At 42.0% G+C, this 14955-nt stretch overlaps 1 protein-coding gene across 6 annotated transcripts in view; it reads right to left on the bottom strand.

Moving 5' to 3' along the window:
- Window positions 1–14734, bottom strand: part of CCDC171 (coiled-coil domain containing 171) — a 259692-nt gene extending 244958 nt beyond the window's left edge. The window contains exons 1-5 of one of the 6 annotated variants that reach the window (XM_053301832.1): window positions 14632–14734; window positions 10656–10826; window positions 6762–6891; window positions 4671–4845; window positions 332–522 (exon numbers count right to left, since the gene is read on the bottom strand). In XM_053301832.1, the coding sequence (XP_053157807.1) occupies window positions 332–522; window positions 4671–4845; window positions 6762–6891; window positions 10656–10702 (543 nt within the window). In that variant the 5' untranslated portion in view covers window positions 10703–10826; window positions 14632–14734. The other 5 variants (XM_053301831.1, XM_053301833.1, XM_053301835.1 and 2 more) reach the window with 5 other exon arrangements.
- Window positions 14735–14955: the final 221 nt, after the last annotated feature.

The raw sequence follows: 14955 nt of genomic DNA, 5'->3' as shown, positions 1-14955 counted from the left end.
TTTAAAGTATTTTAATTGGTTTTAAATTGTTTTGAATTGTTTTTAAATTGATTTTACATTGTTTTAAGCAGTGTGTTTTAAATGGTGTTTATTTTTATGTCTTTTTTAACTTGTGCACCACCCATAGCCTTTGGATGGGTCTATAAATGTAATGAATGAATGAATGAATGATCTCTCAGTCTGTCGTATCCCATAGGGTTGCTTTGAGGATAAAGGTAGGAGGAGAAGGCCATGCATGCCATCCAGAGCTCCTTGAAAGTGCAGACAGCTAAACTAAGAAAGCATCTCATTCTATAATTTCCCAATATTGAGAACTTCAGTAAAGGCATACCTTCAAAATATTGTCCAGTTTAGTCCTCTCCTTCAAAAGTAACTCATATTCACTATTGCAGGTTTTTATAATGAGGTCCTTTTCTGAGATGTCACTCACAAGTCTTTGCTGTTTTTCATCCCAGTGCTTCTGAGAAATGTGAAAGGCTCTCTCAGTCTCATTCAACTTCTGCTGAAAAGCTATGATGGTTGCTATTAGGAAGAGAAAGGAAGTTTCTGCTTAAGTTTGATTAAAACCAGCAAATGTTTTTCCACCTGAGCACATAAAAAGATAAAAGGAACAGCAGTAATTCTGGGTCTGAGGACTTCTTCCAATTTTTACTTTAGCACTGCTTTATCGCAAATAAAGAAATATAAAAGGAATCAACCCAAAGTTTCTTTTTAATAACCAAGAGGCACAATAAGAAACAGGATAGACAAATACAAAGTATGTATGCATGACACCATTCTTTTAAACAAAATTATATAGTACATGACATATGGTACAAAACCATATGTCAGCCTTGTATATAGCCTTGTATACAAATCTATAAAAGTTACTAGCCCACAAAACAGTTTTAATACCTTGTCTGCAAATTACTGCATTAGCCATTTGTGCCATTAATGGCCCTGTCCAGGAAGGTCTCCCTAAACCACCTTGAACCTCCACTATAGCCTCCATGGTCCCCTGCTAACTGAGCAAAGAGGCACCTTTTTAAAGTGGTTTCTCTTTATTTAGCAGGGGGAGATCAACTGCCCATATCCACCGCCAGCACAGTATCTCTCATTGCTGGTGTCTATTTAGTTTTAGACTGTGAGCGTTTTGGGGTCAGGGATATTTATTTATTTTACTAGTGTTCTGAAGCCCCTTATAATAACGGGCGCTAGCCTTTTCCTCTCCCCTTTACTGTTTGTTTGTTTTTTAAATGCAGCCTCCACCGCTGCCTCCAAAGTCCCACCCTCCCTCCCTCCCAGCTTCCGAAACCACCTTACCCTGTCCCGTTACAGTTGATCAAAGAAAGTCCTAAATTTAGGAGGGAGAGAGGAGCTCTCAAGCAGTGCTCTCTTGCGTCCTTTCGGCCCCAAGCACCAGTTCGGGCAGAGCCTTTGCAGAGGGAGGAGCACTGCTTGAGAGCTCCTCTCTCCCTCCTAAATTTAGGACTTTCTTTGATCAACTGTAACGGGACAGGGTAAGGTGGTTTCGGAAGCTGGGAGGGAGGGAGGGTGGGACTTCGGAGGCAGCGGCGGAGGCTGTATTTTTGCTTTCTGTTTTCTTCGGCCTTCGCTCGGCCCCCGGTCCCGGCCTCCGTCTCCCTGCGGCGGTCTGGGTCTCCGCCGCCATTCCCCCTCCCGCCACCCACCGCGGCCCGTGTCTCCGGCCGGGGCGGCCACCCAGGGCTCCGGTGGGCCCGCCACCCACTGCCGCCGCGGCCCGCGGTTCCAGCGGGCCCGCCACCCGCCGCCGCCGCCCGCAGCTCCGGCCGGGTCCTCCGCTCCCTGGGGCCTCTCCCTTGTCGCCGCGGGTGTCCTCTGGGCAAGGCGGCGGCGGCCAGTGTCCCCCGCCACCGCTTACCCGGCTTCTTCGGGGCGGCTGCTTCTGGCCGCCCAAGATGGCTGCCGGGTACCGGCGAGCGTGTCTCCCTTGCCCTGTTCTGCGCCTGCGCTTCGCGCAGGCGCAGAACAGGGCAGGGAGGCACGGACACATGCTTGGTGTCCGTCCACGGACGGACACCAAGCGTTTTATTAGAGAGGATAGATATCTCTATACGAATACGACTAATATTTATATACTGCTTTTCAACAAAAGATCTCAAAGCAATTTACATAGATAGACAGACAGACAAACAAAAAATGGCTCCTTCTCCCCAAAGGGCTCTCAATCTAAAAAAGAAACATAGACACCAGCAACAGCCACTGGAGAGATGCTGTGCTGGGGATGGATAGGGCCATGTATGTAAACAACTTTGGGAACTTTTGCTGAAAAGCGGTATATAAACATTCAGAGTAGTAGTACAGCACCTTCCACAACAAACAGCTACAGTGTACATTTTTAGGAGAGGAAAAACCACCCTGTATCCTATAATGTTCTGTAGATAGTGAGCCTGTTTCCAAATGAAAAAGAAAATGAAGGAGAAAATATGTTCATGATTTTGGTCCTACCGTTTTTGTTTCCCAGATGCTTCTGATTTTCTCGAAATTACAACAACAAATAAAAAGGGAGAGTTATAAGTTTATTCGGTCATTGACCAGCAAATGGGAGAGTTAATCTACATGAGGCTAAGCTCACACACAGCTTCTGGTTATCTCAGACTTTAAGGTCCATAAAGGAAAACAAAGAAGATCTTAAAAACCAAGCAAGAACTAACAAAAAAAGAATGATATTTTGTCCAAGGTAGGTAATGCCCAGCAAGACAGAAGGCAGTGACACATTATTTGTACAGCACTACTGATTTACATGCAGTTTTGTAAGCAAAACCAGATAGGTTCCTGTCCCCAAGGAGTTTGCAATCTAAACTTGATAGCTGGGAAGAGAACAGAGGGAGAGACATATGTAAGGATAACTTCTGCAGTCTTTCCCTGTCAAAGAATGTGGTAATTATGATTACAATTATGCAGACTATTTTTAAAAATAAAATATGTGTATGCCTCCTTTCTGTTCCATAGGATAGGACACCGACAGTGATCCCTCTAAGGCATGCGCACATGCCTGCACTCACAAATGTTCTGTTGTCTGCTCAATCAATTTTAGATCCCGCTCAGGTTGAATCAGGAAGGCCCCACTCTGAATGCATGTACGCACACACTGCCTTGATACTCCCACCCAGAACAAAACTCATTCCGCACACGGATGGAAAAAATTAGCGAGAACACTGGACACCAGAAGTTGCCATCAAAACATAAAAACCGTAAGGATAATTTTTTTTAGTTTTAAGAACAAAACTCTTAGTGCAAAAGCAGCAGGAAAAACAAGAAGTAACATAGGAGCCATACTCAAACAAGAAGCAGGAAGAGTGAAAATTAGTTCTTAAAAAGTAATTCTAAAAAAAGAGTTTCTGTTTTAAACTCTTAAAAGAGCCTTCTTCTGTAGGCCACAGGGCCATAACCAAAAGCACAATTCTGATATTAAACTACAGGAAGTGTTCTAGATTTCATTTCATTCCATTCCCTTTTGGCTGCTGACTTATGCTATTGATCCAAATGAACCCAACTTCAGATGCAGAGACAAATTTCATTTCCAGTCATTTTAAAATATATAATAAAGAAGGGGTTTTTTTTAAAATCCAAAAAGAATATATTGTGCTGGGGCGAGGCAGGCGGGGGGAGTAGAACAGACAAGATAAATCAAGTGTCACAACCAAAATGCTTTCCTGAGGAGAATAAAGGCAGAGGAAGGCCACAAGCCCACAGGGGAACCCTTCAGACAGTATGTCTCAGCATACCATGGAGCATTAAAAAGCACACACACACCCCCAAGCAATCAAAGAGAAAGAGAAATCTCTAAGCAACTGAAAAGAAAGGCATTAATTAAGCCACAAACTAGGAGAAAGCAGGAAAGGAGCAGAGTCAGGATTCAGCACCAACTACTGCTACTAAATCAGAAACAAGAGAACAAAAGAAGATGCTTGACAGATATATTTTAAGTTCTATCATCAGAACTGCCAGCAAAGAAGATATACAGAAAGCCAAAAGCTTTTCACTAGAAAGGTTTCACACAGAAACCCTTTGTGTGCAATGTTACAAGAGAACCATTAGCTTTTCTAACATTGTGGTGTTTTGCAAATTGTGTGTGAGTGTATGCAAGAAAGGTAGATCAAATGTGACTCCTGATGTTAAACAGTTTTAAAGTGATGTATATACAACTCTTAAAATATGAATGCCAGCAGAATGTTTTCAAGGTTTTAAATCTCTCTACCTCTCTTTAAAGGCAACACAGTTGGGAAAAGCATTAAAGCTTGTAAGCCGTAAGAGAAAAGGTATGCAGCAAAGGAAACCATGTAAAACAAACATGAAAGTTGGATGGGATGACATACCAATTTCTAGTTTTGCCCTACAGTAGATGGAAAAAGAGGGCAAAGATGAATGGAGGAAAAGGGTAAGAGGCATATTTGCATGGTCTCTCACTGCCTTGAAAGACGTATGCAGATTCTCCAGTTAAAACCTGGCAACTCTAGATGCTAGTAATTTTATTTACTTTGCATAATGGGATAGGTAAGATATAAATTCATAGGCAGAAGGCTGGAGGGAGAAATAAAATCAACACACACAACACGTGATCAATAGAATCAAGGCACTACTGTACAGGTCAAAATCTGAAGACTATGTTCTATCACATAAAAGTAAATATGGGTTTTGAATCTTACCTTGAAGTTGTTCAATTTCTTTGTTTGCTTCACATAATTTGTCTTCAGATGAATACCGCTCCAGACCAGCTTCCTTCCTTGCAATAGCAAGTTCATACTCCAGACTTTGTCGCAAAGCCTCACCCTTTTCAACTTCTGCTCGCAACCTGGCAATCTGGCTTTCATAGTTTGATAGCTGTGAAAGGAATTTTTTCTGTTTATAGTAGACAACTTGTGCTTGTAAATATTAGAAGACCATCAGAAACACAACATTAAAGAGACAATTTGGTAACTATTTAACATATTTAAAATATCAGAAACTGATTAATTAATTCTGATTAATATCAGAAACTGATTAACAAGATTATTTTTTTAATCATTTTGAAATGCCTCTTTCTGTTATCTATTTTTTCTGCCTCTTTCTGTTATCTATTTTTAAGATACCAAAATATTATTAAAATATGTACACTATCCTCATCAGAAAACACATGATAAATTAGGACTACTACTACAAGACCAGTATACTAAATATTATCCACATTTACTGACAAAATTTAAGACACAATACAGGAGTCTCCCGCTCCTGTATCCAGTAAGATATGATCACCATGCCCTCACTATCTATCAAGTAGAAGGAACAACAAGCAAACAAGGAATACATTCATTAAGAACTTGCAGGGAAGGGGAAAGTGAGACAGAATTCCACTGCATAACTATAATAACTGTAATGGACAAAGTACATTTTCCTCTAAATAAAATGGGTCTCAGCTCATTTAGCATGAATAAGGGTAAAAATAAAGTGTGCCATCAAGTCGGCGTCGACTCCTGGTGACCACAGAGCCCTGTGGTTGTCTTCAGTAGAATACAGGAGGGGTTTACCATTGCCATCTCCCATGCAGTATGATGCCTTTCAGCATCTTCCTATATCACTGCTGCCCAATATAGGTGTTTCCCATAGTCTGGGAAAGATACCAGCGGGGATTCAAACCGGCAGTCTCTGGCTTGCTAATCAAGTGAGAGAGTAATTACCTATTTGAACACACAGTAAGCCATGCACCCAGCATCACCGTCCTCATCCCCTACCATGAATCTCCTCTATCTTCCAGCAAGAAACAGGTCATATGTAAAATGGGAAGTACAGCAAAGATTCAAAGAACCATGCAACTAGCTCCATGTACCCTAAGGAATTTTAGATTTGTGCTTCTGGAACACCAGCCACCTGTGCCACATGGCAAACTGCTTTTGAAATGGATATTACGGACTTTGAAAATCAGACTGTGATACAGCATGAGGATCCACTACTCAAAGAAGTCAAAAAGCTCACTGAATGTGCCCAAGCCCTTACACATGCCTAGAGAAGCTGGTTCTCAGCCCATACAACCACAGAGAAAAGGAAGCAGGGCTGAAGAGATTAACTCAATAAAATACCATTTCCTACAAGAAGCAGTGATATACGAAGATGCTGAAAGGCATCATCTCATACTGCGCGGGAGGAGGCAATGGTAAACCCCTCCTGTATTCTACCAAAGGGCTCTGTGCACACCAGGAGTCAAAATTGACTTGACGGCACACTTTACCTTTACCTACAAGCAATTAAGTTCAGTCTTTTCTCCTGTTGAATGAGAAGATATGGGAAGCTTGCATAAGAAAACTTTGGTTATCATAATATTCTATACTGACTCCTTTTCCATCCTTCAGACATACTTGTGATATATAGGGACTCTATTCATTTTATTACATGAAGGAATAGCTTTATCTATTAAACTTGTAAAAATCAAAGCAATTAATGAATGTCGAGTTGGAGTGGGCAGCTGATTTTAAATCCCTCATACGGTGTAAAGCTGGATGAGCAGAAAACTCAACTTCACACTGTATGAACCTGGGTAGGAATTTTAAACCAGCTGCAGGTGGACATTTGCAAATTGCTTTGATTTTTCACAAGGTTAACAGATACACCTATTCCTTCATGTAACAAAGTTAACATTAGAGCTCCTATATATTGTGCTGTGGACAGGTGTGCAATACTCTGCAATGGCAATGCCAAATCAATCATAGAGCAAGCTATAGCACATTACCTGTAAAGCTTGACATGAGGATTAAAGGCTCACTTACCTCTGCATTATGTTTAGCAGTTATATCCAGTTTCTCTTTCTTGGCTTGATGGAGTTTCCTTCTCAAATCTTCTTTAGTATCCATGTCTGGCTCACCACAACTGTGCAGAAATGTCTTTCCACCGTGCCTGCTTCAAAATGCAAGGATTTTAAGCAATTATTTTAATCCCATCCTTTCTCTAAGGAGCTCAGGCAACACATATTGGTCTTTCTTCCTCCATTTTATGTTCACAATAACCCTGTGAGGTAAGTTAGTTTGAAAGCATTACTGGTCTAGGTCACCCAGTCAACTTAGAGCCAGTATGGTGTAGTGGTTAGAGTGCTGGACTAGGACCGGGGAGACCCGAGTTCAAATCCCCATTCAGCCATGAAACTAGCTGGGTGACTCAGGGCCAGTCACTTCTCTCTCAGCCTAACCTACTTCACAGGGTTGTTGTGAAAGAGAAACTCAAGTATGTAGTACACCGCTCTGGGCTCCTTGGAGGAAGAGCAGGATATAAATGTAAAATAATAACAACAACAACAACAACAACAACTTCTTCATGGCTGGGTGGAGTCCTGATCTGAACACAAGTCTCACCATCCTAGTCAACACTCTTACCCTACAACACATTGGGGCTATTCTCACGATCGAAGAAAATTGGGCTAGCCTCCGCTAGCCCGGTTTTCTTCGACTGTGAGAACCACCGGGCTCGGCTGCGAGCCTGGTGGTTCTAGAGCGGGTAACCCGCTCAAGAACCCCTGCCCTAAAACCAAGTTTGTGGAGCGAGTGCTCTGCAAACCTGGTTTTGAAGACTGTGAGTAGCCACACCGTGGCTTCGCGCTGTGCCCACTTCACGCTGCGCCCCGCTCGTGTGCAGGGAGAGCGGGCTTAGCCCACTCTCACTGCCCCAAACTGGGTCTCACTGATCGTGAGACCCGGTCCATTGACTCTCACTAAATCATCAGAATGTTCATAGTTATATTACTTTAAACTTTCTAATATTTAAGGTAGCAATACAAAACATACTGACCCAGAATTAAGCCCCATTAAGATATCTGAGATATATTTCTAAGAAAAAATGCTTAGGACCCAGCTATTAATGAATCTGCTGAGTTCCCAATCATAAATAATGTTCTACCACATAATTAAGCTTTGGTAGAGCCAGCAGGGAAAAGATAGACTTGGGCCACGTATTACCAGCCTCCCCAGAAATCCAGTATGGTGGTTATTATTGCCAGAGGTTACAGACGTCAGCCATATTATTGGAAGAGGTTACAGACATCAGTCATCCAACTAGAGATGCTGCAAGGTATATTTTAAGCAGCAGCCATGCAGTAAGGGTTGTCTACTTTCACCCATTGGGGTAGTTCATATACTACCAGTAACAACATGGGCAACTCTGCCATGGGAAGCAACTCCACTGTTGGTCCCACCCAGTCTCTGGTTTTTATGGGACATTATTGGGAGCAGTATAAGAGCTGTCACAGCTGGATCAAGCCATTTTTCCAGTTAATGATAAACAGAAAATGATGTTGATTGGTCTTAACTATGTCAAGGGAAAACAAGTGTATATCAGATTAACAGAGCTTGCAGCTTAATTAGTCTAATATGCATGTTATTGTAAGATGAATGCACATAATTACCCTAACACGATCTTTTATGCATTGAAAAATTATAACTTACTAGAAGTCAAGCATAACTCTTACCTCACAGACAATTGTTAAACATATCAAAAAGCAGAAGATTAAAGAACACTGCAACAATAAAACACAACTGCATGTGACTTTGATCTGGTGAAACTGTTACTGGTATTACTATGGCAGCCACATCCCAAGGAATCAACAAAGGAAAAAACTGGGGATGTAATCGAACAGAAGCACTGTTTAGGTATTTTAAATTAGTATATAGGGCAAATATGTAGACCATTAAATAAATAAAAAAGATATAATTGTACAAAATCATTACAGTGTGCATAGCTGCTGCGATACATTGCAAGAAGGTGGCAAATACAGAATTTAAAAGAGCAGGTTAATATGAATGGGCTGGTCCCTGGATGGGTAAAGGTAAAGTGTGCCCTCGACTCAGTCTTGACTCCTGGCAACCACAGAGCCCTGTGGTTGTCTTTGATAGAATAGATGCCTTCCAGCATCTTTCTATATCGCTGCTGCCTGATATAGGTGTTTCCCATAGTCTGGGAAGTATACCAGCAGGGATTCAAACCAGCAACCTCTGGCTTGCATGTCAAGTCAAAATATGACACCATCAGAATTATCACCTATGTACCTGTTTAAAGAATAATAGCATAAAAACAAAAAAGCATATTATACAAAAAGATCACAATCCAACACAAGACATAGACAGCAAACCTGCACACATTCTTACTAAGGATACGTTCAATTAAACTCATTGTAACTTACTTCTGAATATGTGTTTCAAATTACCCACTTGTCCATTGAATTCAACAAGCTTAAGGATACTTAACCACCTTAAGTGGCGCAGCAGGGAAAATGCTTGACTAACAAGCAGAAGGTTGCCTGTTTGAATCCCTGCTGGTATGTTTCCCAGGAAACACCTATATCAGGCAGCAGCGATATAGGAAGTTGCTGAAAGGCATCATCTCATACTGCATGGGAGAATGCAATGGTAAATCCCTCCTTTATTCTACCAAAAGAAAACCACAGGGCTCTGTGGGCACCAGGAGTCGAAATTAACTTGACGGCACACTTTACCTTTACCCTTCTGCCAGCGCAAACGTTAGTTTGGATGTTGACCATTGTAGTTAGAGCAACCTCTCTGTAAAGATTTTATTTTGTTGTGTTAAGGGTGTTGTTTAATGATTACATCATGAGCCAGTGTAGCATAGAGAAGGCAGTTTTAAGCAGAAATCAGCCCCGCTGAGTTCAGTGGAGCTTATTCCCATTCGTGTGCATAGGACTGTAGCCCTGGAGTTCTACTGGAGATACCTGGACCACTCTACCTATTTATTTTTAAAATTGGTACATTAATAACCTATCTCACAGGATTATTGTGCAGCTGAATAAATGAAAGGTATTAAATTGTATAAGAATCAAAATAGTTAGCAACATTAAAAATCATCAAGAACGACTGCTTCCACTTTACATTTTCAAATTATCACTGGAGCCAGTACAAATACATGCTAAAGCAGAGCACTTTTTATTTGAAAGATATAGGGGCTGTTATCAAATGCAGGCAGAACTGGGCTAAGGAAGCCCAGTCCAGTTGTGCCTGCATGTGAGAATTGCTGGAAGCCACTTGGCTCCCACCAGTGGCAAACCCGCCTCCAGAGCCCACCTTCAAAAACAAGGTTAAGAGAGCAAGCGCTCCCTTAGCCCCATTTTTCTGCTCATCTGCCAGCCCCAGCTGCAAGGCTCTCAGCCGGCGTGAGGGGAATCCCCGCTATGCGCTGCACACTCACGCTGTGCATTATGGGAGTTTCAGGGAGTGGGGCAACACTTTCCAGCCCCCACGCCCGACCCTCCACACTGCCAGGTGCCCGCAACCATCTGGGCAGGCCATCCTTCCGCCCATCAAGGACAGAGGCATCGTCTGCGAGGAGTGAGGTGATGCCTTTCAGCCTTCCTCCCTGCTCTGCCTCGAGCCCTTTTTTTACTAATCTTGAGAAAGGGCTCATAGGGTTAGATCTTAACCTTGCACTCCATGGATGGAAGCTGCCTCTGCTTACAGAAGGAGAGTTATGCTACCAGAAGGACTCTTGCCATGAATGAAAGGAAGGAGTTTCCACTCAAGAAGCTCAGGGTTAGAATCCAAACATAGTTCCTGTGGTCAAACATACTAACAAAAATAAACCCAAAGCAATGTCTACTGTTCAGAGCTATGGAATGTGAACAAAAAACTATTGGATTTTATTTTAATTAAGGGTGGGGAACTTACCGTTTAATGTCAGAAATCACAGAATTTATTTGAGAGGTAGAATTCATGACAGCTAATGTTCTGCCTTTTAACTACATTCTCTGAACATAATCTTCATAATTTTTATTCTTTGCAGCAAAAGGACAACTTCAAACACTGTTGGTTCCCCACATCTTGAAGACACACTAAAACCTATATGCACACATATAAACAGCCATTTAATGGATTCTCTTCTTAAATTAATCACCTTGTATCTATTTCAGAAAGAGAAACATTTTGATCCTTATGGAAACATAGCCAGAACACCTGCAGGCAAGTGGGAGGTACTGGCAGACCCGTGACCCACAGATATGGTGTTCAAAAAATCTGAAGGGGGGGGAACCTAAGAAGGCCAAAAACCCTCAAAACCACCCCCATGTAAATTAATGGGATGGAAAGTTTCCAGGCTCATAGTGCAGTTAACAGAAGGAGTCTGAGTTCTGACACATTTAAGCTCTTACTGTGTGGGAGGGTTAATCCTCACAAAATAAGATTAAGAACAATTGCATGTGTATGAACTCTCCTGAGAAATAGAGGGGAACGTTGCAGATCTATTAATCTGCTTATCACTGTATGTACACTCACACTCCAGTGTTCCCAGTAATAGGGAATCCCAGATGTTGATGACTACAGCTCCCAACATCCTCAACTGCAAGAGCCTTGGGCTGGAGATTATGGGATTTGTAGTCAACAACATCTGGGAATCGCTTTACAGGGAACACTGTCACACACTTATACAATAAACTAATAACATTCAGCATTAGATATAACCTATTCCACAATCCCTTTTCCTTCCTGCAACCTTATCAAATACAGATGAAAATCAAACTAACCTCTCACCAGCCTTTAATTTAGGGATGGATGAAATAGAGCTGGTCTTGGCACCAGAAACCCTCCCACCCCCGCCCTCGCAAAAGATGTCAGGAAAAATAAAATCTGCATATAATGTAAGACTCAAGTTACAGCAAAGACTTCTTTCTTTGTTGCCAACTTTTGTTTTTTTGCTATGCTCAGCCATAGGCTCAAGTAACACATGCACACCAGGGACATAGTGCAACATTTTGTTGCGAGTCCATACTTGTAAAATAGAAGACGACTCTGAATTTAACATGACCCCCTTGAAAAATAGAGATTAAATACACATTATACCTGTGTTTACCCAAAAGGAAGAGGACTGAATTTAAGATAACTCCAATTTCTAACATCAAACAACCAGTCTTGGGTTCAGGTAAATACAGTACAACTACTGTAATGTAAAAACATATGTGAGCCAAAGACTCAGTTCAAACAGTGCAAGTTCTGTCTTTAAATGTTAAATGGCCTCTCATATACTCTAAAACTATAACTTAGTCTGCAGGCTATGTGCATATTGCTGTCACAAACTTCCCACAAAAACAGAACCATAATGCAATTCATAACATCTTTGATATAAACAAGTCAGATCGGATTACGTGAAGACTCCCCACCCCCTTTAAAAAAAACAAAACAACCCCACAAGAGTACATTTACTATGGCATTTCTTTGTTGTTCATATCTGTACTCAATTATTGGTCATATTTCACATACCTGTATGCTATGACCCTAATCATCGTTTGCTCAAAAATGAGAAAGTCTGCAACTTCATGGTTTTCAAACTGTGCTTCAAAGAACCCTGTAATTCTTGAAATGTCTATCACGTATTGCTCAGAGGATCAGTAATGGTGATCCTTCCATGAAAAATAGCTTGCCAATCTCCATTGCTAATCTTCCCCTGAAATCTGCCACCTGGAAGAGAGCTGATGTGAGATGATCCTTTCAGCTCCCACAAGGGAGAACAGAATCCCAACAGGTCTCACTGGTATTGTTGTTTGTTATATTTATATCCTTCCATCAAGGAACTCAAGGCATGAACAAAGTGTTAGAAAAATAGTCTTCAGCCTTTCAGTTCTGGGGCCCATTTTTAGCCCCTATCCAGCACATCAGACACACTTAAAATGACTTATCTTCTACATTCATCTTTCTACTTCTCTTTCAAGGTGACAACATGGCTTCTGCATCTAATAACAGTGGAGATGAGATTTTGACAGGTGTGGCAGCCACATAAGCAAGAAAAGCTTACGTTCCCTCTTCCGCACAACTACTGAAACTATATATAGTCTCTCTTTTCTCTTAAAACAAGTAAAAGAAACCGGTGGTAGCATCACTATCAAATCCACCTTAGAACAGGGTACAACCCATCACTCACTCCCGACCCATAACCTGAAGATCATGGGTTGGGGCACTGGGGTTCTGTGATAGACACATGTGCAGGTGTGTGTGTGTGTGTGTTCTGCATGTGAGAAAAGTGTTGCCTAAATGGTAGAAAATTTGAAAACCCCAGTCTTAGAGGATTTTCATCGGGCAGGCATCCAGTCTTCAATTCTCATAACTTTGACTTGGTCCACATGGCTGACTAGTTTTATTTCTTACCTTCATAGAGCATTTCGTTAATGACAATGTAAAGAGCCAGGAGTCTTGCTGAACAGCTACAAAGCCATAGTAAGTGTCATCATATAGGCATAGAGCATCAAACAAGAAATAACCATTTTCTTGTTTGCTACAATGGTCCATGTTCAACACCCATACCATGAATGTACAATGTACATAGTTATTCACGCAATACATTGAACACAGGTACAACAGTACACTTCCTATCTGCACCATGCATTTTAGGATCCTGTACCCAGGTTCACTTTTAAAATGAGCACAGGTACAACAGCTCCATTCAGACATCAAAAGCAAAAGCACTGTTCATGGTTACAAACCCAAAGTGGACTGGCAGTCCCGCCCCAGTGAGTCACTCACACCCCTTCAACCTAGCCACTCACCAATACAGCAGCTGAGCAGCATTTGTCTGTATGGGGAAACACTGTAACCCTGGTGGCTGGTGCTTCCATGATGGCTGGGACTTCAGTGAAGGCAGCTATCAGAGCTACAAGACCATATTAAACATGGAAGTAGCTATTGTGGTTAAAAGATCATACCAACTGTTTGCTGGCCTTGCTTATTCATTTAGAGAAAATAAACCAGTTCAAGATAAAGGTATATGAAGGATTATCTAAAATCCTCATTAGCGCACTCTAAGATTTTACACTCTGAATGCTTTGGAATCAGGTATTTTTGAACCACTAAAAACCACACACACATACTGTTTTCTCTAGGAATTTTTTACTTTCGAAGTTAAAAGTTCTGAAATGCTGAGGAGTGGAGCAAATGACAGACAGCACACTTTGAAGATTGGCATTGCTCATACTTATTATTTAGTATTGCAATCCCCTCCCCCCGCCAACATGTCCATTCTACTTATAATATTTACATGGCTGGCAAACATTCAACAGGTTCACTGCATCTTTGTGTAATGAAAGATTGCACCTGATGAATTTCTTCCTATCATGCTCAAGTTCAAGAGCCCTGTCAGAAAAGAGAAAGCAGTCCTATTACTACCCCACTTTTCTCTTTCTCCCCCCCCCAGCCAGTGTTAGAAAGTTTTCACTATTCACATATGACATTTGAACACATAGCCTGTCGTCTCCTACCAAGGAAGGAAAGTTCTACAGTAGATGATCGCCATCCTCAGCACCCTATCGACCACATACTACCAGACTAGCACCCAACAAACCAAAGTGTTTGGCTCAAGTTCTTATCCTGCATTTCCAGTTTCCAAGCGTTCAATTGCAAGCCTACACTTATGCACTGCTTAAGCAAAACGCTGTCCCACCCCCCCCCACCCCCAAATCTATCATAATATGCTCGCGTCGCGGCCTATCCCCTTCGGTTGCCTTTCTTCATACCTTTCCGTCAACCCGCAACTGAAATCAGCAGCAACGTAGGTGACGGATCTGCCAACTATAAACTGGTCACGACCTGCAGCGCATCCCTTTGGGAACCACAGGGCGCTAGGACCCAGGAATTAACGGGAAAGCCAAACCACGCCCAGTACCTCATGGGAGAGTTGTTGCAACGGCTACTTCCGGTAACATCCCCTGCACGGCCTTGCGAAGTTACAACCAACCCAGAAGCTTCGTTCCTCCTTCCGACCTCGGAACGACGCTTCTCATTGGAAGATCATCAGAAGATTATGACGCAACACGTTACAAAAGGGCGGAGAATTAACGCGTTACCATTTGGGGGGGGGATTCAACTTTGCAAAAAGAGCATGCGCAGCTGTTAGTCAGGGTCGTTGTTCCCGCTGTGCTTGCCGCTCGTCTAAATACAGAAACTGACTGTTAAAGAGATAAAAGTGGGAGGCTCTTTAACAGAGTGA

This window comes from Hemicordylus capensis, chromosome 2 (assembly GCF_027244095.1).
Source record: "Hemicordylus capensis ecotype Gifberg chromosome 2, rHemCap1.1.pri, whole genome shotgun sequence".
Lineage (NCBI taxonomy): Eukaryota > Metazoa > Chordata > Lepidosauria > Squamata > Cordylidae > Hemicordylus > Hemicordylus capensis.
Note: the sequence above shows the minus strand (reverse complement) of the source record. Positions and strands in the feature narration are given on the sequence as shown.